Source organism: Anopheles ziemanni, chromosome 3, assembly GCF_943734765.1.
Source record: "Anopheles ziemanni chromosome 3, idAnoZiCoDA_A2_x.2, whole genome shotgun sequence".
Classification (NCBI taxonomy): Eukaryota; Metazoa; Arthropoda; class Insecta; order Diptera; family Culicidae; genus Anopheles; species Anopheles ziemanni.
The window spans coordinates 23873815-23897876 of record NC_080706.1 but is presented as its reverse complement, the minus strand read 5'-3'; the positions used below and the strand labels follow the sequence as shown (position 1 = coordinate 23897876).

The 24062-nt window shown below is 44.9% G+C and overlaps 2 protein-coding genes across 2 annotated transcripts; one reads left to right on the top strand and one right to left on the bottom strand.

Annotated features, from left to right (window-relative positions):
* Positions 1-1030: 1030 nt before the first annotated feature.
* On the top strand, positions 1031-2119 carry LOC131284379 (lipase member H-like). The gene is made up of 2 exons (XM_058313233.1): positions 1031-1067; positions 1155-2119. The coding sequence occupies exons 1-2, from the start codon at positions 1031-1033 to the stop codon at positions 2117-2119; spliced, it is 1002 nt and encodes a 333-aa protein (XP_058169216.1).
* A 100-nt stretch (positions 2120-2219) lies between these two features.
* LOC131289626 (golgin subfamily A member 1) lies at positions 2220-7178 on the bottom strand. The gene is made up of 7 exons (XM_058318921.1): positions 5389-7178; positions 5207-5305; positions 4339-4502; positions 4054-4203; positions 3698-3788; positions 3325-3621; positions 2220-3260 (listed from the first exon to the last, which is right to left on the bottom strand). Exons 1-7 carry the CDS (start codon positions 6328-6330, stop codon positions 3117-3119), a joined length of 1887 nt encoding a protein of 628 aa, XP_058174904.1. The 5' UTR covers positions 6331-7178; the 3' UTR covers positions 2220-3116.
* Between the last annotated feature and the right edge of the window lie 16884 nt (positions 7179-24062).

Here is a 24062-nt window from a genome sequence, read left to right as displayed (position 1 = left end):
ACGATAATAATATATGCAATAAAGAGTGTGAACCCAGCAGAAAAGGTTAGAGTGAAATCCCCTTTACCAATTACCAGACTTTTTGAAATCCATTTATCACAAGTTTTTAAATAAAATTGTTCAAATTTTTACCTCCCTTTGTAACATACTGGTTGCAGTTAGGTAGGATCAGAAAAGTGTTATCAAATAAAATTCAATAAAAATGCATTTTAAGCCGTAAGCAGATGTTGAATAAACTAATGGGAAGGAAATTTAACTTCAGTTTTGGTTCGAGTTGAGAAAACGGAGAAAAATAATGTTTTATTCCATGATTTACTACAATATATTTTGTTCCGTTATTTTGAAATGGAACGTTTCAATTTCTTTGTACTGCCTACTTCGACCAGCAAAAGTAGCACTTATTAGTTAATCTCAAAGCCTTCTAGACGACGATAGTATACCTTTAGGCAACGTGCATAGTACCTTTTTAAATTCGATGTAGCTTTTAACAACCTCAGCCACATGCACTGGACACATGTGAGTGACAAATTTCCCAGCTTTCAGCGGTGACTCGGTTCTGTCCATAGTTCAATTAGTAGATTACGTCTCAGGACCGCAAATTTAACACCCGATAGCACCAAAAATCAGCCATTGGCGTCATGATTGGCTGCTGTTTGTGGCATGACATTTTAAATTTTCTTCTTCGCAGAAACAAAAAATTAACAAAACTGTGACGTTATTCTGGCGTGCCGAAAGTAGGGACTATGGGTTTCACCCGTCAAATAGATTATTCGTTGCTAGATGCTTTATTTAAGCGAAGATAAGCTCCTTCAAGGGGGATACTAAGTCTTGGATCGTGAGTTCGAGGTAGTTAAGAACGTGAGCGAGATAAAATCAACTACCGGGTGGTCGCGATAAATGGTAATAAAAAAGGGGGCTTGCGTCCTTTTTGTACTATAAATTGGGAGGTCAATCTTACCTGCCGTGTGACTTTCGGTTTGAATCGCACAGTTCACGTTACTGTCCCGTAGAAGAAATGGCACGGACCGCAATGTTTGGTTTTCTTGCTCTTGCCTTAATCGCCGCTGGTAAGTGTATCTACATATCGAAAGCAATAAGAAAAGTACATTTTTTATAGAATTGAGCTAACTTGGTTGATCATACTTTTTTCATAGTTGTGGCGATTGATGAATCGGCCTGGCAGTTGGTGCCCGATGGCAACGGACGACTGCATCTGGTCAACACCAATCCGTACGATCTGCCGAAATCGGACGGTCCTACGAAACGGTTCGTTCCCCAGCAGGACATGATCTTCCGCCTGTTCACCCGTGCCAATCCCAGCCAGCCGCAGATCCTGCAGCTGAACAACCCGGGCTCCATCAGTGGCTCGAACTTCAACGCGGCCCATCCGACCCGCTTCACGATTCACGGCTGGAGCAACGATGGTTCGCACTTCATGAACGCGGACATTCGGGATGCGTTCCTGCAGCAAGGCGACTTCAACATCATCACCGTCGACTGGGGAGTGGGTGCGATCGATCCGAACTACATTGCCGCCCGCAACTTGGTCGGTCCGGTCGGACAGACGGTTTCGCTGTTCATCGATCAGCTGATCAGCGCCACCGGGGCTAACCCGGACAACATCTACATCATCGGTTTCAGTTTGGGAGCGCACGTAGCTGGCAATGCCGGTAAGGGCCAGCAGGGACGTATCAACACGATTATCGCACTGGACCCGGCTGGTCCACTGTTTGCGCTAGGCCAGGCCGATGCTGTGTCCCCAGCTGACGGTCGGTATGTGGAGACGATCATGACGAACGCGGGTCTGCTCGGTATCAACACTCCGTTGGGACAGGCCAATTTCTACCCGAACGGTGGCCGCACGCAGCCCGGTTGCGGGACGGACCTTACCGGCAGCTGTGCGCACGACCGTGCCCCAAGGTTCTACGCCGAATCCGTCGCCGGAGGCACTCCGTTCCGTGCGATGCGCTGCGCTGATCACGGGCAGATCATTTCTGGAAGCTGCACCTCGTCCGGACCGGATGCGAACTTTGGTGGCCAACCGTCAAACTACGGTCGCGGCGTAACGGGTGTTTACTCTCTGGAAACGAACGCTGATGCTCCTTTTGCGCGCGGCTAAGCGGTAGAGAAACTCCTGTTCTGTTCATGATGTGAACATTGGCAATATACTGTAAACCTTTGAATTAATCCCCATATTGGGTGTTCAATCAGATGGCGTTGTGATGCATTTATTATGTTGTTTATTTGAAATCGTATAAACATGAATAATGGCTGAGTGGAACATATGAACGATGAACCTGTTGCGACTTTCTAGGATCGTGTCTCCGATCGGCTGGGCGCTGCTGATAAGCTGGCCACTATCCATACCCGGTGGCTTCTTAATTGCTTCACACTCCACCTTCAACTTTGTTTAACGTTACTCTTCCAACTTTTCAACAATCTGTTCTAATACACAGCACAAAACATGACTTAATTCGACACTGACCGCTTTCCGTAGTGTAATAAACTAAAAACAACTAATAACACACTCATGCACTTTAAAACACCTCACAAATGCTTTTTTCACGAAATCTATACGGGGGTTCCGTGCTGTGTTTAATACTATGGCATGATAGAAAATACATAAGTTTCTTTGGAAACAAACAAATCACATTCGTTCTCTCACTCGGCAACATATAAGCAATAACTGTTTGATAAAGCGTACAGATCAAACGATCTTTTAAGGAATGTTCGTATAAAGTTAACGATATAATATTATCTGCATAATCTGCATAAAAAGCAGTTAGATAAGAATAGTAAAACGAAAACCAAAACAAATATATGAGCGTCCAAAGAAAAAGAGATCTACTCGCTTGGCATATCGTTTGTGCTTAACGCAGTGCAGTACGAAGGCAACCCGCGCGACTAGGTTGAGTGAAAATTAATATTCGTTTTGATTATGTCTTTCTTTTTGCCTTTTGTCCCTACATCGGTTGAGATTACACCTGGCTTTATGCGTTTTCTCCGTTATATCATCATATGCATAACGGCATATATCGTAGATATGCTGTGGCGTAGCGTGAAGCACCGTGGACACGTTCAGGTCGCAGGGTCATCAATGCAGTGGGGGACAACTTTTAGCTCAAGGGAAGCGTTACCTGACCGGGTCGGCTGCCGAACCAGCTCATCTTCCAGTTAAGCGTATCGTGGAGCAGTTTCTCTTCCTCGTAGCTAAGCTGCAGCAGCGTTGAGACGGCTTTTATCAAATGCCTTGCTTCGACCTGTCGAGAGAGAACCGGGTCGAGATTATTTTACTGTGGCACCTTCTGCGAACTTTCTACGCACCTCTCTACTGGTAAGAAATTTGATTATCACATGTTTCAGATAGCGGAAGTTCACCTCATCCATCACTACCGGTGGCCCATCGCTGGTTCCGTTCGGCTTAAGACTACCGTTCTCCTTCACGATCGACTTGGAGTCGAAACTTTTCGATCGCTCGAGCGAGGACCGATCGGCCGGAAGTGAGCCCGGACCACTGTGGCCATGCTGGTGGTGATTGCTGTTACTGCTGTTCTGCCCTTTCAGTTCTTCTTGGAGTGTTTTTTTCATATCCACTAGACGTTGGTTTAGAATTTTTATAATCTAAAAGATTACGAAAACGGTGATAAATAAAAATAGACAGTGATGGAAAATTTGTAAGCATTAATGCAATAATTACCTTATTTTTATCAACTAGCTCGGCGTTCAGTTCGAGATTCGTGGTCATGAGTTCATCTACTTGCTTTCGTAGCTCATTTACTGTGTTTAATCTACATTTAAAAAAAAAGTTAAAAATGGAAAGAACAGTAATAAATGTACATTAATTAAACATGGTCGTAGTGAAGTTTTCTTTAGAATCAGAACCGTTAGCAAACTCCTCCAGAGAAAAAGGAGAAATTTTAATTAAATTGTAGCATGTTTTAATTACTCAAAAATTTACATAAATTTACATAGCCATGTTATTTACTTGTAAATCTTTACAATGGACAAACATTATGGTCGTGAAATGATTGGATTAGTAATGTTTATATTCACCTTTTATCCAGTTCTCTTTGCAGCATCATTGCACGATCGTGCAGTTCGATCGATTCGTCCTTTTCGTGGCGCAACTCCTGGCGCAAGATTTCTTCCTGTTGCGACATTTCCGCATTCTTCATCAAAACAGCCAGCTTTTCCTGTTTTTCACTGTAAGGTAAATTAAATTCTGTTTAACAAACCGACCGTTTCGAATTTATGATGGGAAAAAGCTAAGGTGATAGAGCATGACCGACATAGTCATCGAAAGATAAGAAATTTTGACAAATAGAAAAGGGTGTTTACCCAGCCAGTTGGTGGTTTAGTTCGCGCACCGAGTTCTCCAGTTCTACCAGCTGCCCTTGATAAGCTCCGCTGGAGCGGTCCGCACTTTCCAGGCACTCCAGTAGCCGCTGCTCGGTTTCGGTGAGATTCGTGCGTAGATGGCTTGTTTCCGCTTGCAGTTGCTCCTGTGAAGAAGGTCGTAATTGGGTACTTTAAATAATCATCTTTTCAAGTCGAATGGTGTGTAAGGTTTTAAGTGGCTTAATTGTGATGATATTTTTTCCGCCACCGAGCGGGCAGCGCTAGAGAAATGAATCCTACACTAAAGACTATGATAAAACTGATAAGGAAAACAGGGGCTGTCAATAAAGCTCACGCGAAACGAACGAACTAAATGTAAAGCTTGATTAGGAAGGCCAACCAATAAAAAAACATAACAAAACAAACTTTATTTCATTACACTGTTCTTTATTTTACGGGTGTTTTTTTTTAAATAAAGTAATGTGATACCATTCCAAGTAATTGGTCAAGGAACATTTACAAGTTAACTAAGTAAAATTGGCTTCTTATTGTAGCCAAAACAAATTATTACAACATGGAGCAATCGGTCCCATGTTTTGGCACTTATGGAAAGGCACGGCTAAGCCCGCGGAGGCTTATCACAATTCCTACACTGCCACTCGACTGATAAGCTGTACACCCGGCCAATCGGGTGGGAGGGTGAATTAGAGCGGATCGAGACGAATCGGGTGGAAGGAAAACAACATTCGTTCAACCGTTTACGTTGCGCTTGTGTGTGGCATTCGAGTAGTGGCCTGCTCTCTCAACGGTGCCCATTCGGCGGAAGTTGAGGGATGTCGGTTCGAGTTGAAGATGTCTTGCTACTTACTACTTTGCCGGTCATAAACGTGACTTCTTCTTCATGCTGCTCACGTGCCTCCCGGAGCGCGGAATGCAGCTCATCGATTTCTTCATTCATAAGCTTAATCTGTGAAGAAGGAAGCGAACATGGGTTAAAAAAACTTTCGATCTAAAATCAACAGAAGTGGTGGAGTTAAACCTTATGCATACCTTATTGTCACGTTGCGTTACTTCAGAGCGCAGCTTCTCAAGCTCAAACTCCAGCTGCTTCAACTTCTCGATCAGTTCGTCCTTTAGCTTGAGCGCCTTATGCTTTTCGGTCGTCTCTTCGGCGACCTGGCGGGATAACCGATTTACCTGCGTTTCCAGCGTCATATTCTGGCCGCTCCATTTACTCTTGATGTCCGACAGGTGCAGGTGGGCCTCGTGTAGCCGCTCTTCGAGCATTAAGCGCTCTTTCAGCAGGCACTGGATCTTATCGTCCGTGCTGCCACCGGTGCCGCTGGCCGACGTGAGCGAAACACGTGTATCCTCCAGCACCTGGATACGGCTCTTCAGGTGCCGGTTCGTCTCCTCGACGGCGGCCAGCGTCGACATGAGGTTGTTCCGTTCGCACTGCGACGAGTGGCGCAGGTTCTCCAGTTCGTCCTGTGCGTTCTCCAGCATCGGCTCGAGCCCCCGGAGGCGTGCCAGCTCCTGCCGGAGGCTCTCGACCTGCTGCTCGGCGTTCTTCTGGTGCGCTATCCGGTCGACGGCTTCCTGCTCGCGGAACAGCAGCATACTCTTCAGCTTTGATATTTCCTGCTGCTGGAAGTTCTGTATCTTGTCCTGCTCCTCGCGCTGCAACTCCTGCTGCACCTGGCAGGCACCGAGTTTTGTCTCGAGCGTCTTGTTGGCCTGCTCCAGGTTGGCCCGCTCCTGCTCTAGTTTGTGTGCCGCCTCGCGGAAGCTGTTCAAGTGGCCGGTAAGCTCTTGCAGCTCCAACCGGGTAGCGTTCAATTCGGCATCCTTCTGCTCGAGCACGCTCATCTCATCGATCGAGCTGGCGCTGGTAAGGGATTCGGGTCGGCTACGACGGGTTCGCGAGACGGACAGTGGGGCCACATCGTTGCCAGTCTCTTCGCGGATCTTATTCTTCAGTGAGGCAAACATGGTACTAACGTTTTTCTACCTCTTTCGGTAACGACTAGATTACGCGCAGTACACCCAAAGTGTATCAATTCGCTGTTGTTGTTTTACTATGGCCTGGGACACACTTTCGAATGCGGCACTTTGCACTAGCTGTGCATCGTAATGGCTTCGAACGGTAGCGAAACACACTGTCGCCAGCTTACTTCACACGCTGGAAGGGGATATGTGGAAGAACTTTGTTGTAACGTTCACTTGCGCCCTCGAACGTCGAACAATCGACTCGATTATAGACAGCAATAGCCCCGTTCTGGGGCTGCACCGCTCGTGATAAGCGGCCAACCCGGGTGCCTTTTCCTGTAACCTGTGTGTGCTGCGCACCTGTACGCCACTTCAGCGGTTCGCTCGCTTACCCTTTCCTTTGCACACAAACACACCGCCGCTGGCTCTTATCAGCCGTTGCTTTTTCATCGGTGACGGAGGCAGTGGAGCTGGAGGTGGCGTGCGTAATGGAGCAAACACACGGTGGGAAATTTGTTATTCCTGCCGTAACAGGCGCGACGGAGTTCTTTGGTGAAGTAACACAAGAGGGCGATAAAGGGGGCCCAACTTTGACTAGAGAGTTCGTATCACAAACAAGTTTTCCTTACATCGGCGGAAATGAACCCATCGATTCGGGGGAGGCAGAAGGACGTGCTGTGGGAGGCCGCAGATCGGTGCTGGGAAGACGGTTCACTTTGCCAACCAGCCTGCACACCGACGGGGCCGATTGTGTCACAGTCGCGGGTCACTTTTGTGAAAATAGCCAACCGCTTGTTCGTGGTGACCTTCTCCACCGAGGGACCACCGAACTTTCTTTGCGAGTGTCTTCTTTGCGAGGTGTTTTCACAGTGTCTTGCGTATCCTTCAAGTTGGACAGCGAGTTTGACAATCTTCGCTCAAATTTGTTTACCATTTCGTTACGATACAACCAAGGGTATTGTAAAGCGAAAGGTGGATCCAACCATTCCTAAGCGTAAGCACAAGAATTAATAATTAATAATAATTGTAATGCCCGAACTTATTTTACAGTAATTTTATTACAGCTAGTCTTTGGTTGCTATTATAATATAATAATTTGTGATGTGTAGCAAATTCAACAGCCTGACTTCTAAATTAATTAAACGTGCTCAGCACAGACTACGATCGGAAAATATCCGTTCGACGGTCGGTGAAAAATGAACTCTGTGTGTTTATACCTCGTATGTTCAAAGGTTCCTTTGAAGCCTCCAGCTTCGTTTATACCTAAGGCGCTCAAGTGTTTCCATGAAGTGGATGATTGTTTCTTTCCGAACGAAGTCGGTGTTAATCATTTCAATAATTACACAAAATGATAATAAATTCATAACAAACTACAAATAGGATCCTCGGAAAAGCAATTAACACTCTTTTTTTGAATAAGAACCTTCAAATGAACGAATTCGTTGAGAATCCGCGGCATAAAACCTCGCGGATTTCTTCCCATACAAACGGGTACGAACGGATTTGCGAAAAGAGTTCATTTCGTTCATATTCAAAATGGCAGGTAAAATGAACACATTTGAGAGGAGGTGAGTGAAACTTGACAGCCAGATTTGCCCGCGCTTTTCAACGTGAGTGACCTTTGACAACTCGATTCGAACGGATATTTTCCGATCGTAGTCCGTGCTTAGCCCGAAAATCATAAGCTCATCTGATTTAAGCACTTTAATTTTCGAATGAATAGTTAGTATTTGTTTTGGTAACAAAATCTCATTTTAAATCCCCGCAATGAGAATGTTTGAAACTAGATTGAAAACATTCAAACTGGTTTCTAACTATCATAAACCTGGGTTGTCATAGCCCTGTGATTACACAAGAGTATAAACGAAACGAAACTTATTTGATTCAAACAAGAAAATTCTGGTATATTTGACGATTTTATAATTTTCTTTCTCGATTTTTCTTCAGCGAGAATGTTTTTTGTAGAACTCAAACCTAATTTTTCATATCGTTCTTATTTTATCCTATAGATCTGAGAAAAAAACGAGGCCATAAACGAATGCGGTCAACGGCTCATTTTCAAAACGTTTTTCATTTAGAACACACTTCCTGCTTTGCAAACGGTTGGTGTTTCGATCGCTTATTAGCTATATTCGACGTTTTTTAATTAGATAACCACCATAAACAGATCGGGTTGGATTTTTTAATTTTTAAAACTTTTAAACTTGAGTAACATTTAATGGAAAAACTATCCAAGATAAAAGAATCAACTTGAACAGAGGACAATAACATTAAAATAAAGTTCATATTTTTCCGATCAACAATGAGATCTTAAATTTGTCTCAACCCGTCTACAAGTACTCGATATTTTTCTTCGTACCGAGCTAGCGCACTGATAAGACGTTTACACATTTGTGAAATTTTAAAATAAGACAAAGGTATAGCCTTTTCGAATAAGCTCATGTCATGGTCAAAATGCAATATTTTTAGGTCAGTTTTAAGTTTTAAGTTAAAGAAATATTTTTTGTCAATGGTATACCAACATTTGGGAGCACTAATTTTATTCTTCTGTCTTGTGAGTTTTTGTCTGTTTGACCGAATGATCGAATGGTCTGTGAGAAATATGTTACAATCATTTCAAATTCATTTGAAGATGATAAAAATACATCATGAAGGAAAGGTCGGAGTAACCTCCCTTCAGTCAACCTTCTTTGCAACAACCTGTTACTGAATACAATGTAAGCCATAAATAGAATATAATTTAAACATACCAAACAGCAATAAAGACTGGAAATTCAAATCAGCTCGACAAGAAGCTAAAGTAGACCTGATGATTATCCTCCCACGCGGGTGCTAACTTTATGAAGAAGAGCCCCATTGAGTCAATTATGTTTTCAATAAGCCGTCGCCGCCCGAATGGCTCCATTCCGGATGCGCCGTGGCCAACAGTTGGCGTCGTTTATCATCCAATTGGAAAATAAACGGCGGTTGTGTGTTTACATCCCCGGGAAAGCTACCACCCGTCGGTTCATGCCGCCAGTGGGGAGAAGGTCTTGTTTCTTCTTAAAGTGGTTGATTTTCCAGTCGGCTTCCAAAGAAATGCCATTGCTATTCCCAAGAGCACCGCAGATGGACAAGAAAAAACGAACTTGGATGGAACGAAAAAAAAAATGGTTGAAGCATTTTTGCTCCTGGTCTAGTGCTGTTATCCTTTCGGTACTTACTGCTTGTTATCCTTACAATCGACTCGGCGGACTGTTGTCCACGGAGGCGACATAAACGAGGGATGGCGCAGGTGCGTGCAATGGCTTCGGAAGCGGGAATCGAATGAAAACAATCACTTTGCAATTCTAATCGTAACCGCCAGGCGCAGTGGCCTGCTCTAGGTGGCTGCGGAGTCACTCTGGGTTTGTGCCACGAGCCACGTTTCGCTGGCAGTTTTTCCACGGCGCGTTCCCGTCCACACCAAACGGTTTGTTTTTCCTCTTCGACGTCCACCGCAGCTGCCGAGGGTTTTTCACGCCGCAAGTGCCGCTACACGCCAGGGTGGGAGCAAAAAACTCCGTCAGACAAAAGGCAGAGCAAAAACCCTCTCACCAGCATGATCGTCGTCATCATCGCCGAATGCAAAGAAAGCCAACGAGGCCAATTGGAATGAAAGCAAAACAGCCAGCAAACTGCATGGAGGAGATTGTTCTTCCGGCATTTTCTTTGGCCCCAGTGAAAGGATAAGCACGTGGTTGAAAGCGCACAGGAAAAAAAGAGAAAACAAATGGTTTTTTGTTAACACTCGCCGCCATTCTCCCACTAAGCGACCACCGAGAAGATAAAGATATTCGGGGCGTGTAAATGTTGTGTGCGTCTATTATTCCATCCCGAGAACAGCAACATAATAAAAACCCGCTGATTATGCGGCTTTTAGTCGAGGCTTATTTCACGGCCCACTTTGTTTAGAGATTTCCTTTTTTGTGTAATGTTTCGGTGTTGTGCGTGTGTGTTCTTGTTTTTTTAAACGCGCCGTTAAAGGTACTTTACGCTGGCCACTTACTTTGGTTGCTACTTTTTGTTCCAACTTTTGCCCAAACTTCCATTTCGTACTTCATTAGCACATGGCCAGACTTTGCGTTTTGTTTTTCCGTTTGTCGTGCCTCGAGCGGTGTGGGGCATTTGGAGTAATGAAAATACCATCGCTCATTTTCTGGCATCAACATAGGCTGGGCTGGCTTTCTTTAACCGAGTGGCACGAGTGGATTACATTTTCCACCACCACAGCACCCTTCCCTCGCTCGCCATGGGAAAATGCGGTTGGGTCCGGAAAGTGCGTAAGGAAATGTTGTTATTGTTCTGCCGCGCCAGTTGTTGTTTTGAACTTTGCGTCTCGTTGCGCTTCGCTGCGTTCCATTTTCCGTAAAGGGTCGGGTTGAAGTCCTTCGCGTGCCGCTTTATTTTAGCTTCAGTAAAGCCGTTTTTATCTGTCGGCCTCTGTTCATTACATATTTTTTATGTTCTGCTGCAAATGTGACGTACGTACCTGAGAAAGGCTTTTACTGCTATTTTGGGTAGGTCGAACAAGCATTTTTTTACAAGTTGTTTTTGTAGAATCTGATTCTCTAGCAAGTTCAGTATAAAAGGTTTAATTTCGATAGCTTTGAATGATTCTTGATGAAATGATCCATGTTTGCCTTCCTCTTCCTGACAAAATTTTCATAATTCTTGATCATGCTGGCTCTTATAATGTCGAATTAACTTAATAACTCTTAAACCGACCGACTTGCGAAAAATTGCAAAGAGAAAAAATCTAACGTTTACCTTATTTCGTCAGGAATTAGGTTTGGAGCACAAGTGGGCCAGGTAAAATATATTGTAAAATAATTGCTCAACACCCAAAAGATCCCAGACCGATAACAGATCGTTGCATTTGAGACGGTGATATTACAGGTGATATTTTTAAGCTTTCAAATGAACATTCACAAGAACATATCAATTAGAATAATAAACCATCTGGAAAAGGCTGTCGGGAAACATATCTATTACATTTACCCTTTTACCCAATTTTTATATGTGGGTTGCAGTTGGAAAACTGATAAAATATGCTAGATTGAAAACAAAGATAATCAGACAGTTTCTACATATACGTACGATGGCACCAATCCCCTAACGTTGTAAAACACACAATGGGAACGTGTGGTCTTGTCAACTAGTTCATTCAAATCCCGTCAGTAAATGTTTCTTTGCTCGATCAAATGGCCAATGTATTGTGTACTTTTTATTAAGTCTGAACCGACTACCGTTCAAAAGGTATAGCATCGATGACTATTTGCTCCCCGACACTGTCTGTCCGGGAAAAATGGATCGATAAATAGATGTTTCACGTTTCATCTTCGACTCTAGCTCACGCAAAGAAAACCTCCAAATGTAGGACAAGAGCATGGGATAGAAGGGCACTGTGGATGGCGTTTGCCATCGTCAAGCTCCGTTACATCCGCAACGCCTGAGGATGGGAAAGGCTTATGACAGCCCTCGTCAGACAGGGATCAGGCATGTTCGCCAATTTGCCATCGGAACCACACCGTTATCGACCGCGCTGTCGAAGCTCTATCGGAGCACTGCAACGAAAACACAATGGCGAACGGCGTTGGTGATGTCGGAGAAGTCGTCGTCAGCTTCCACCAAGCTTCCAGTTCAAACCAGCCAAACTCGCTTTTCGCTTTCCGACCAGCACACAGCTCGAAGGTCCTCGGGGAAAGTAGGGAACCGAGCCCGCATCCGGGATTGCCGCCATCCGTTACATGCATATGAATGCGAATATTTCTGCACGGTATTGGCATGAATAATGAATTGACAAGATGACGTTTAAACTACATTTTGAATGAATCATCCGGATAATGGAGTCACACGTTGGCAGAACGGGACGGATCTGGACAGCGGGGAGGGAGTTGATGTTTAAGGTAGCTGATATGGCAATGTGTGTGAATGGTAGGAAAACTTGTGTTGAAATCTAACCACCGTTTGTAGGTTGTTTGTAGCTAAACCTTTCGACTATCGCTTATTATTTTGCATATTGTTATTTTCTTCCGGTGTTTTTAATAGATACAGTAAGATCGGAATATGGTTAGCTCAAATAACATGAAAAATTCTTATAGTTGAGTTTTTAGTTTGTAGTAAATACGTTGAAATATATCTACAGTATTACTTCCACAAAATTTGAAAGGTTTTTATAATGAAGTTTCGCACTATAAAAGTTAATTCGAAGATGAACACTAAAACAAAGTGTCAAGACAGTTTCCGTTGAATATCCTTTCTTATTATTTAATTATTTTCGAATGTTCACTATGTAGTAAAACTGTAAAAATCTGCTTCATTGGAATTATACTGTGTCTATCTTGGCATATATTCGTTTTGGTAGTCTTTTTGCGAATTATGGCTATGAAGGATCAGTTTATTTTATGTTGTACTGCTCAGGGGTGGTAGACATGCACTGGCCAAAGAGCAGTCGATCATTTAAGTGGCACGTTTTATCTGATAATTGACATTTCTTATCGCTCTGAATGGATTTCGATTTACGTTGCATCAGCGGACAAACAAATCTGTCCGTAAAACATGTTTGTTTTATTCACAGAGAAAATAAATGCTCCGACCATCGATACGAATAGCGTAGGACTTGTGTGGGAACAGCTGATGAAGCTTCCACGAAATCATTTCCGCTGAAAAGATACATACGGTTTGGATTTGTTTTATTTCATGGGAAAATATAAAAGTTAATACCCTTTCCTGTGAAATAAATTGTCACTGCACTGGTCGAAGTCGACAAGTGGAACTTTTCATCGTTCTCCAGTAAATCCCATTGCTTTAGAATTTCTAGACAACTTTTCACATATCCTCCTGTCTAGGTTGTGGAAATCATATAACCGTCCCCCTCATGGAGCCTTCATCGTGGGTGAACAGGGGGGGGGGGGGGGGGGAGGCGCTAGTAATAGTAGTAGTATTAATGGTGCCACTAGGGAATAGAAACAGAAGTCGTGGTCACCGTCGTTGCCATCGTTATTTGACAAATTATTTCTCCCTTCGTGTTGCAAAAGTGCCCACATCCGCCAACCTACACCATCCTCACCACCACCACGAGGACCGCGCTAGACCGGTTGGCAAAGGTAAACTTAATTTTTCCTTTCGGTCAATTTAGACCAACGACCAGTCCGCTATCCGAGCCCCGTCGGTCCATTAAAAGAGAGGGATGGAAATGTCATTTGATAAATGATAATCTGACCAGGTTGAGCGTAGGGTCCGGGCGTTGGTTGAAGGACGCAGCTTTAGCTAGTTTGGCCAGCTCAGTCCAGCACGATCCGGGACCTTGGAAAGGTAAAGAGCGCCACGGTTTCCGACGGTTCGCTGAAACGGGAGCGCTGTGAGCGGTGGGAACGAATTTGATTCCAGCTTGTTTTTTTTTGTGTTCGTCCAACCACCCAACGGTGGCAATAAATCACGACATCGCGTGATGGTCGCGCCAGCCGCCAGCTCCGGGAAAATCCTCCAATTTGGCCCATTTACTCGGCGCGGCTCAGACAAATAGAGTCTTGTCGAAGCAGCAACAATCAGCGGGAATGAAAGAACGAACGACAAACGGCGCCCTTTTCGCGATTTCCCACGACGATCAATGCTGGCTTTTCGTGGAACTGGTGAACCGTACACGGCAGGTGCCAACAGTCCAGGGTGGTACAGGCTCTCGAAGGACCTTCAGTTTTTGGACGCAGTCGCCGTCACCGCCGGCCGAGCCAGTCACGGTAAATTAGACTTGGATTCGAATCCATCGTGCATTTCAAGAAGGACACCGTTGCCGACGGGAAAGAAAAATGCCATTCTGCATTACCTCGCCGGTGAGCTGCGGGATCCTGGCCTATCGTTAATGAAGCCCTATTTGTCTCCCACGATGTTGACTGTCTGTGTGTGTGTGTGTGGGGACTACACGCTGTATGTTCGACCGGGTCCACGAAAAACGTATCAAACGCCATCCATCGCGACCAGACGTTGAAAACTCCCTACGCACAGTGCCGTTCGGTTTGATTCCTGCGCTTTTCACCGTGGGCTGGGAAAATAAAATCCCGGTGGGTTCGGATCGTGCGTGGCAGACACGTATCGGTGCTCGCGTCGACACCTTTCCTTGTTTAATCGATGCAAATCGACCTAGCCGGCTCCCGGCGTTTCCGGAGGTCGCCCAGAGGACACGTCACCCGAGGGCGATCGGGCGATCGATCAAGTCGGTGGATTTATTCGCCAATTGGCGTTTATTGGCAGTGCGAATGCTTCGACGGTGGGTTTCTCCTGAAAAAGAATCATAGATGAAGATACTTTGTTTGGTAAGAGTGCAGGGAACCGGTAAAGAAAGCACGCATGGGCTGGAAAACATTTGCCATCGTGCATGCGTTTGCAACAAAGAAGATGACACTAAACTTTATGAACTAAAACAAATATTAAAAATAAGGAAAGGTAGAAAAAACTACTTAAAATAAACGACTAGGATTAGAAATTGTAAACAAAATCTTTAAAGATTGTCTTTTTTCACAATCGTAATTGAATAGTTTAACCTTTGCCTACTTGTAGTTTGAGTTCAGGTTAATGTTTATTAGAAATGTAAATTTTCAATGTTGAGCCGTAGATAAGTGTAATTATTGATAAGAAACTTAAGTTAATTTATGACTACTAAACCTGAACAAAAAAGTAAACATTGACATATATACAAATAAATTGGGGGTGCGCGACAGCCGAGCGGTAGCGCCGGTTAGAAAATCGACCCATGAGCGCCGGGGCTCACCACCTCGATGGCGTGGGTTCGAATCCCAACCGAGACCGGACCCTCCCCTGTACGAGAGGACTGACTATCCACGTACAACAGGGAAACAAGTCTCGTAAGCCCTTAACGGGCAGGCATGACCAAGAGGTCGTTACGCCAAGAAGAAGAAGACAAACAAATTGGGCAGCTTTATTTATTAGCTAAGTTAAATCAAATCAATCGACATTGAAACCGAAAATTCAATCTAAAAATATCGTTAGTCTTAACTGGAAGGTGAAAATATCATTTTGAAAAAGGTCATACAGTGGACATCCGTTCCTTTTCGGACGGATTTTTTTTGGAAAACATAATTCTGACCTTCTCGAAAGGCATTAGTGGCACCTGAATGACGTAGGGTTCTTAAGCCATGGAATCGTCCTTCTGCCAAATCGAGCAACAAATAGACGTTAATTTCGCCGATAAGTAGCCAAAATGTTCGGACAGCTGTGAAACTATGCCGGGAAATTAGGAAAGATGCAGAGATTTTGGCAGACGGCTAATAAAATTATGAAACTTTCCGATTCCGGCGCGAAAAAGCCATCCGGTAATGATTCAATCAGCATAAAAAGGGAAATCAGCGCCCAAGGACGCTCCTGCCCAGCTGGAAGCCCAGCTGTAAGTGTGTAGAAAGGCGGAGGAGAAAAAAAATCTTCATTAATAGAATATTCCCTAATCCACTTCCACGACGTTCCGACACGGTGGTGCGTGGGTCAAGTACAGTCACGCACCGTGCACCGGCACCGCCCCTCCCCCATTTCCCTTCCGCCACCACCTGAGGGCACTGCAGCGAGGCTTTGATCTCCACTTTCCTTGATCTTTGGTGGTTTTGCTTCGCGAAACCGTCCGGAACGTTCGCCCGTGGCCACGGGGCCCGTACCGCAGGGTGCGAGTGTGGTTCGTTCGTAATAGTTCGAAGCCGATACTTCCGATACGGTCGTGCTCTAACTCTAGACGGGCCCTGGTTTCGCCCCGGCGCCGGAGCGCCTGATCCGTTTAAGCCGCCGATTAACTTCCAATCAAAGTTTAAGCACTTTCCGAGCACCGGAAACTTTTTTCTACCCCATCTCTCTCCCCCCAAACCAAACTCATGAAGTTCCGAACCTGCTGCGGCGTGGGAAAAATGCCAACCACAAATAGGACACAAGGAAGGTAGATGGCTGTGTATGTGTATGTGTGTGTTAGAGCCTGGCTAGCGATGGGTGAGGAAAAGAAAACATCGTAGCAATTGGCAATTCAACTTCGGTTGGAAAAATGTAGGGCAGTTTGTGCTTCAAGCGGAAAACGGGGAAAAAGGAAAGAAACGAGCATGAAAAAATACATTGAAAGTATGTGCATTTTAACTCAAGGCGAGACGAGCCGCTTGTGGAAAGTGGCGTAAAAGTTGTGTATGTGTGTGTGTTTGTGTGTGTGAGTGCGTCTGTGTGTACGAGAAGGTGTTTTCGATCGGACAACAAGTTACTCACCGAAGGGCAGCTCGAGCTTGGATAAGGAAGGAAGCCTAGGCTGCAGGTGGAACAACTTATCGAATCCCGATTCAGAGAATAAGGCCAGAAAAAAAGTTGAATGGAAACCCTGCGGACGAGACGAGGGGGGAAGGAGGAAAAATTTCTATAAAGAGAAAATACGCACGGAAACATCGCGAGCCCGGAAAAACCACCAGTTGTTGGTTTCGGTCCGGAAAGGAGCAACTTTTGCCGCACGTCGTTGGCATCGGGAAAAGCTTTTCCCGATTCACTTGCCCTAAGCAAGTACCCACACACACACACACACAAACACACCGCGCTGGTGGGCACCTCGGCCGGCGGTGGAAACAAAAACAAAGAAAACATAATCGAAACATAATGAACTGCAACCGAGGTGGACGGAGGCTGCGGATACGCGCCGGAGCTAATATGCCCGGGACGAGATAATCGGTCCGGTCTTGAGATGAACGAGGGCGGAACTTAGTTTGCGAAGTGGATCACGTCCGAAGACAGTGTGAGCTGATTTAATTAGCCAATCTGTTCCGGGCAGATCAAAGGATTTTGCCGGAAAGAGTGCAGAATGAAAAGTTTTGCCACGGGATTGAATCGCGTGCAATGTCGGCTGAAAGTTTCCGGGTTTAGAAGAGCAGTTTTATTGTGTACAGAATAGGTAATAGATTATGGAGCACCGGGTCAGTTAAGGGTATAATTTTGTTAATTTATAGAATAATTCGTAACGATAAGAGTTAGTGCTAACATTTTCTAATTTTAATAAGTATATTATAAGCTGCTAAGTATATTATTGTTTTGAATTATACAAATTAGAATAATTTAGAACAACAAAATGTGTTACACTAAGCAAAAGCTTTATTTTAGTAAAAATTGGAAAAAATCTTACAACCATTCGATGTTCACAATTTCCACAATATTTGTGACAGAGCGGTTTTGGAATCTTGACGGAAGGCTGGAAATTTTCGAACACCGACCGTTACGCATCGCAATTCGCCCCGCGGAGGTCATTTGTGCCGATTTCATCGGATTAGCCCGAGCGTAATTGATTCAAAATTAAGTAATCTCTACTCGATCCGGCTCGATGTCGAAACCGAGTTGGGAAGTTGATAATTCATTTAGCTGTTGATAGTACTGGCTGCAGCAATGTTTCGGAAGGTTGCGCGTTTTCTTGCTTTCCCCCAGCCATTCGGAGCAGTCCCCCTTAAACGGAGGGGTGGTAAATGGTGAGGCGATCGAACAGGATTTACCGTTTCCCGTATCGATTATTTTACACTAAACAATCCTATCGGGGCTATGTACGAAACATGCAGTTTATATCCACTGACAGCGGGGAATTTCTCGGCTGGATTAATGGCCGAACGTGGCCTTACTGTCGTGCAAATTATGACGTCATCGAAGGGATTTAACCTTTCCGAAGGACAGGCTCGACAGTCGCGGACGTATCTCCTCTTTCCGCCGCTGGTCCCCTAACCGAATTTTAAGCGAAGGCTACCTTTCACATTCGCGCCCGTCAGCTTCTGATGCAGTTTCAGTGGAATTTGGAAAACCATCCTTCGTCCGTGCATATTGCACCGTATTGCACCGGCAGTTGGGATTTCGGCTTTAATACATTTATGCTCGGTAATGACAATTCCGTCCCATTTCGCCCGCTCAATAGGCGAAGCTGGCGCTTTTATGCTGGTGCAATTGAGTGTACCAGTTGTCCGTCCGTTTCATTGCGGGCGAATAACGGAACCATCGCTGGAGGTTCAGCAGCTATCGATCATTCCATACTGGGGGATTTTTTTTATTACTACTTCATGTGCAACCCGTGGGCAGTGAGATAGAATGTTTAAAAAAAGGGGTTGTCCTGCCGTCGGCCGGGTCAATTGGGGGTTCGATGTGCAAGCTTTGCGCTGGAGCAATTTGGAAATCATTACGGCACAGTGGCACGACCGAGGATAATGTTTCGGACGTTGTAACTTTGTATTAATAGTTACCATTTGTTCATAAGTGAGCATAATTTACGTATCGTTATCATCAGCAGTAGTTTAATTGTTAAAATTAATAGTTTAAATTAATAGTTTTTCTAATACAGGATTCATCGAGTTAATTTTTTATTGAATTATCAATTTTTCCTTTCAAATAAAAACAATTATTTTGTTCACATTTTACATAAATAGAGCTTTTGATAAATATTTGTATTCATCACATTAACACTCCAAAAAAACCCCATTTTCCCAAAGCAGATAAAGTGCATAGCGTGAGGAGCGAATCGGAAAATTCCACATCCTGTCATAGTGCAGGGCAGTTTGTTCAGTGCACTCCTGCACGGAACCAATGCTTGTAACGATAGCCATTGAGAACCCTTCGTCTTCTTGCGCACCCCCCCTAGGTCGGCCCACATTTCCCGCCCTGTTTTCCGAGCACATTAAAAAAAAACTCGAAACCCCGGAAATACCCACACGGAGCTGGATTTGAATGGGATTTTCGAACGAAACGGCCATCGAAGGGTGGAAAGTGCAAATACAGACACATAATGGATCTGAACGTAAATGAATTAAAATTTATGCATAATGCATCAACTATCTGCAGGACGGGATAGGAGCGGGTGGTCAGGGCGTGGGTGGTAACGTAAATAAAGGGTGCCGTTTGTAAAAGGTCAGACAGAGGCCCGAGACCCGTCCAGGGTGATACATTTTGTAGCTTAATCATGTTAAAACCCACGGCCCGTCGGTGATCGTTGCCTTATTGGAACTGGCCGGAGGAAATTAAAAAGAACGAAGAAAAAAAAAGGGGGAAATACGGACCTACAGGGAAAGCTTATCAGTAATTAAACCATTTCTCACGGCACTTGTTGTCTGTCTGTTTAAGGGGGTCGGTCCGTGATGTGGGATAATGGGCAGCTTTTGGGATAAAGCTGCCGCAGAATGGGAGTTATATAATTCATTCGAGAGCTGTTAAGGAGGTTAACGTTCTTTTTCATATGAGTACGTTTATAGTAATACCGTAACTTCTCTTTATTAAAATATATCTTCAAAGGGATTTATCGATTACATTCGAGACTTTGGGGTATTGTCAATAGCATTTATTTAATTGAAACTTATCTAGCTAAGAGTTCGAACTGCCGCAATGCAAAAGTTTCCCAGACAAAACTGATACGGTAGAACTTATTTTGTTCGAGAGTTTTTTTTATCATTTGAACATTTTCGTGCATTTTTCAAAATAGTTTAACATTATCAATGAATGGTTTGAAATTGTCGTCGGTGTTATGACGAGAATTACGTAGCCATGTTTAATGACGTATAAACATACACACAGTAATTTTTCTCATATTCAGTATAATGAAAGTGACTTTTCATTTCACTATCCGTATTCTCAAATGTTTCCGGTTTACCATTGGAATGCAACGTTCGATTCGATTTAAATCGCAGCTTCCGTTCATCTCTGTTGCGTTCTTTTACAAATTGAACCAAAACCGCTTTGTGGCTCTCGATCACGAACGTTTTCCAAATTAGCGTATCCTCCATCGCATCATCGATCAACAGCCAGGAAGAAAGAATCTCGTCCTTATTTCACTGTGGTAACAAACTCAAAAAAAAAAATTTAAAAGAAAATATACGGATAGGTGGAAGGCTTTTGTACATTTATTTCTCCTCTATTGCTTGTCTCAACTCGCATACCCTCCCAAGGGCTGCGATCAAGCGAGGGAAAGCATGATTTTTGAGCCTCATCTATTTTACGGTTTTTATTTTATCTTTCCTCCCTTATCGCGCTCATGTGTAACCGTAATCGTTCCGTTCGCTCGCTAAGAAACCAATCATTCGCTAGATTTACAATTCAAATAACCACATTCCACACCCTACCCGACAAATACACACAAACACACCCAACTACACATCCGAGATGCTGAAGCTGCGATAAAAAAGGAGCGCCCGCGAGCAGTGCCAGCGATGGCTGGCGTCGCATTCGCAAGCATTTCCAGCGAATCAATTCTGTGGTATTTACATCCCCATGCTCCGTGGTTTTCGACATCATTCAAAATTGCTAACAAATCGTTTCCACCCCCCCACTGGGATGGGGGAAGGGAGACGGTGGAAGATCTTTTCTCTTCCTGTTGTTTTCTTTTACATCTCCCCCTTCTCGTCTTCAAATTGGTTCGAAGGGGAAAAGTGTGAAGCGCTGGCACGGCTGCTGAAGCTGTGGTCGAGTCAAATTTCCCCCGGTTTTGTTATCGGAACGCTGCTTTCAATCCGACATTTCCACATCTTCAACATCTCGAACATTTCCCTCGGCATGTATGTGTATGTGTGTGTGTGTGCGTCTGTTTTATTTTACCGTTCTATTTGTTCACTCATGATTGCTATTCGTTTTGTGTCCCGTTTAGGCGCATTTCCTCGTTGCCTGCCTTGCACACCCAACCGTTTTTCCTCCCGAGGGACGAGATATTACTCACACCTGAGTTTATATCAAAAGCTTGGATGGATTGAAGCTTAAAATTTCTTCCCGAGTGTCCCCCCTTGCCCTTGCCGTACCTCTCGTATGATAAGCTCCATCAACGGGAAAGCGAGATTCACTGCAATATTCATGCATTATCTCCGGGACAGTTTCGTTCTTCGGGAGATACGTTTTCCCCCGAGCACTTGAATGAGGCATGGTCGGGATATTTGGCGACCGAAATGGAAGCGCATAAGAAAGGGCTTCCTATTTCTTTTGCGACCGATCCGCCGAAAGGGTTCCGGATAACCGTTGCGTTTACAATGTCTGAATGGCTCGAAAACGAGTTCGACTAGATCGACTCCGGTAGATAACACATCATTATGCACCGTGAAACATTCCGCCACGATTCGGTCGCAGTTGGCTCCATCGTTATGGTTCACTCGGCAATAATATTACCCTCCGATATGCATCCATATCGACATGGATGGCGGTTGTGTGTGTGTGTGTGTGTGTGCCTAGTAAAACGAACATAAAAGCCGAATGTATATAAATATATCGTTCCAAGATAAACCGTTCGTTTACTTAAGAAGTCAGTGGCTGTGTAAATGGCGGGTGTAAAGTGTGCAGAAAATTTCTCCTGTGGGTTTTCTTAAACCTCATCCGCTTCCTTTTCTCCCCTACGAAAACACTGGTAAGATGGTTCACTACCGGTGGCAAGTTCTGGCATCACCGGGCATGGTAGCTCTGGACGCCCGCACGCCACGACCATATGGGATGCAGGTGGAAAACTCGACATTTGTCTAGCAAGACTTTCGGTGATGTGCAAGTGATACAGCGCGGCTTGGGAACGGTGTGGAACCGGGTAGTAGCGTGGGGAAGAAAATACTTTTACCAAACGCAACGATGCGGGGTGGAAAATCCGGTGCCAGTACCAGGGAGTAATGCAGCTTTTCGTTGCACGGTTAAAATGGAGAGAGAGAGAGAGAAAGAAAACACCACATCGGATGGGGGGTGCTGGGATTTGTGTGTGTGGTAACCGAAAATGGGGATGGGGAGGGAAGGGAGGAAAAACCACGAGCAGCCAGCGAAATCCGGGCCCGTCGGAGGCAGGATTCCGAACCAGGCACGGAACCGAGGCGCATAGTTTTTAAAGTGGTTTCACTTCACAAGATAGATGAGGTAATTTCCTTTCCATCGTGGAAAAGGATTCGCTGCTTCGGTTTCGCCCTCCCCCCTCCACCTCCCGGCCTCACCACAACCTGGTCCTGCTCAACCATGGATGGGTTCCCCCGTGTCCCGATGCCTTTATTTTCCGTGTCGTTCCGTTCCACATCCCTCCATGGGTTGGTTTATTCTGTTACATTTTTTCAAATTTCTTTTTACAAAACAGTTTGTGAGTTTTGGGGAATGTTTCAGGGAGAAAAAAAACCGGAGGAAACATTTTTCTGCCAAAGGAAGAGACAGAAAATAAAAATAAAATGACGCTAGCTAAAAAGTGTGCGATAGCTCCGGTTGCGCTTAAAGGATACAATGCAAGTGTGCAGAATGCTATTCCACCGAGCCATAATATTGCAAATACTTGCATTGAGACACGTTATTGGTTGATGTTTGGAATTTTCGCCCCCGTGCCGTTGCGCCAACCGTATGTGTGCAAGGAAATGCTTCTAATGCAGTGGCCATGGTATGATGCGACGATGCGCTAGCGGAGATTTTCATCGAACCTTCGATCTCGATCGCTGTGATATTGCTTTAACATTTTTTTATTGCTTTTATACACTACAATGTGCCAGCCACGTATGTGAAGGTAAAGCGGAGGGGACGAGTCTTTTGTGGAATGCAACATTTAATATTTTCAATAATTCCTACTCAGTTTTTCGAAGCAATTTTAAGCGTTCCAGCATTTGCTCGTAGCTACTCTAACAGTTGTTTGCATACCGAAACGTAGTTTCCCATTTCCCTCCACCTTCTTTGTGTGTGTGTGGGTGCGGTGAAGCGTCCTCTAAATTATTTCTCGGAAGAATGCTTCAGATAGACCGCACCCAAAACTATCTCAAACCCGGGCCAGGGGATCGGCGGAACTCTCAAATCGTATCCTTTATGGTCGAAAAGCAAACGAGCGTCTTTAAGTTGTTCGTGCGCCTTCCTTCCGCAAGGTAGTCGGTCGGGATGGTCCAGTGGTTTGCGCGAGGATTAGGAATCCCTTAGTTCTCGCTCCCGGAAAGGTGGCCCCGCGTGGGCGGTGAGCCGGAACGCTCGAAACTACCACTTTTGGTGAAAACACACACACACCCGGTTTGGCAAAACGTCGAAGAGCCAAAAGTTCAAAAGTTCACCTTCTAAACGACCAACCGAGCAGCGGAGTCCCCACGTGCGGAACAACAGTAAGGTTTAGCGGCGAAGTTTTCCCCACTGTTCCGGGGGTCCGGGCGTTCCAAGTGGTTGTATCCAGCGGGAGGGGTTGTGAGGGAGTGAGGTCTGGGAAGATGTTGACTTTTCCGTGAACATCTTCATCCCGTCTCGGAGGTCCCGTTCGACCGAACACCACTCCCCTGTCGTTTGGGGCAAAAAGGATTGTGTTGTGTGCGCTTATGAGTAGGTTTTCCCACCCAGGTACAATTGCTTGAACCGGCGGCAAGTTCCACTATCGGCGACGATCGTGGACGCAGAGAACCGGCGGTGGAAACCTGGTGAAAGTTTCCGCTCAAGCGATAAGTAGATGGCACACGGTGGGCATTTGCAGTAAAGGTTTATTTTTATTATAGTTGGCTTCCTCGTACGAACGGCCAATGGGAATCGCTTGTTACCTGAAGTCCCGGAGAAAATGTACGAATGCTTTCCTTCACCCTCCCCACACTCACCCACGGAAAAGGTTATCCACTGGGTTGGGTGCTTTTATCTGTCCCTTAACCCTGACTCGGATTCCCCAAAATTATGGGCCAACAAGGTTGAACATCTTCTTGGCCAACTTGCCCTCTTCCTGCCCGGGTACAAACTATTGCGTTTTCCTTGGGAAAACCTAGCACTCGTCGCTGCTGATT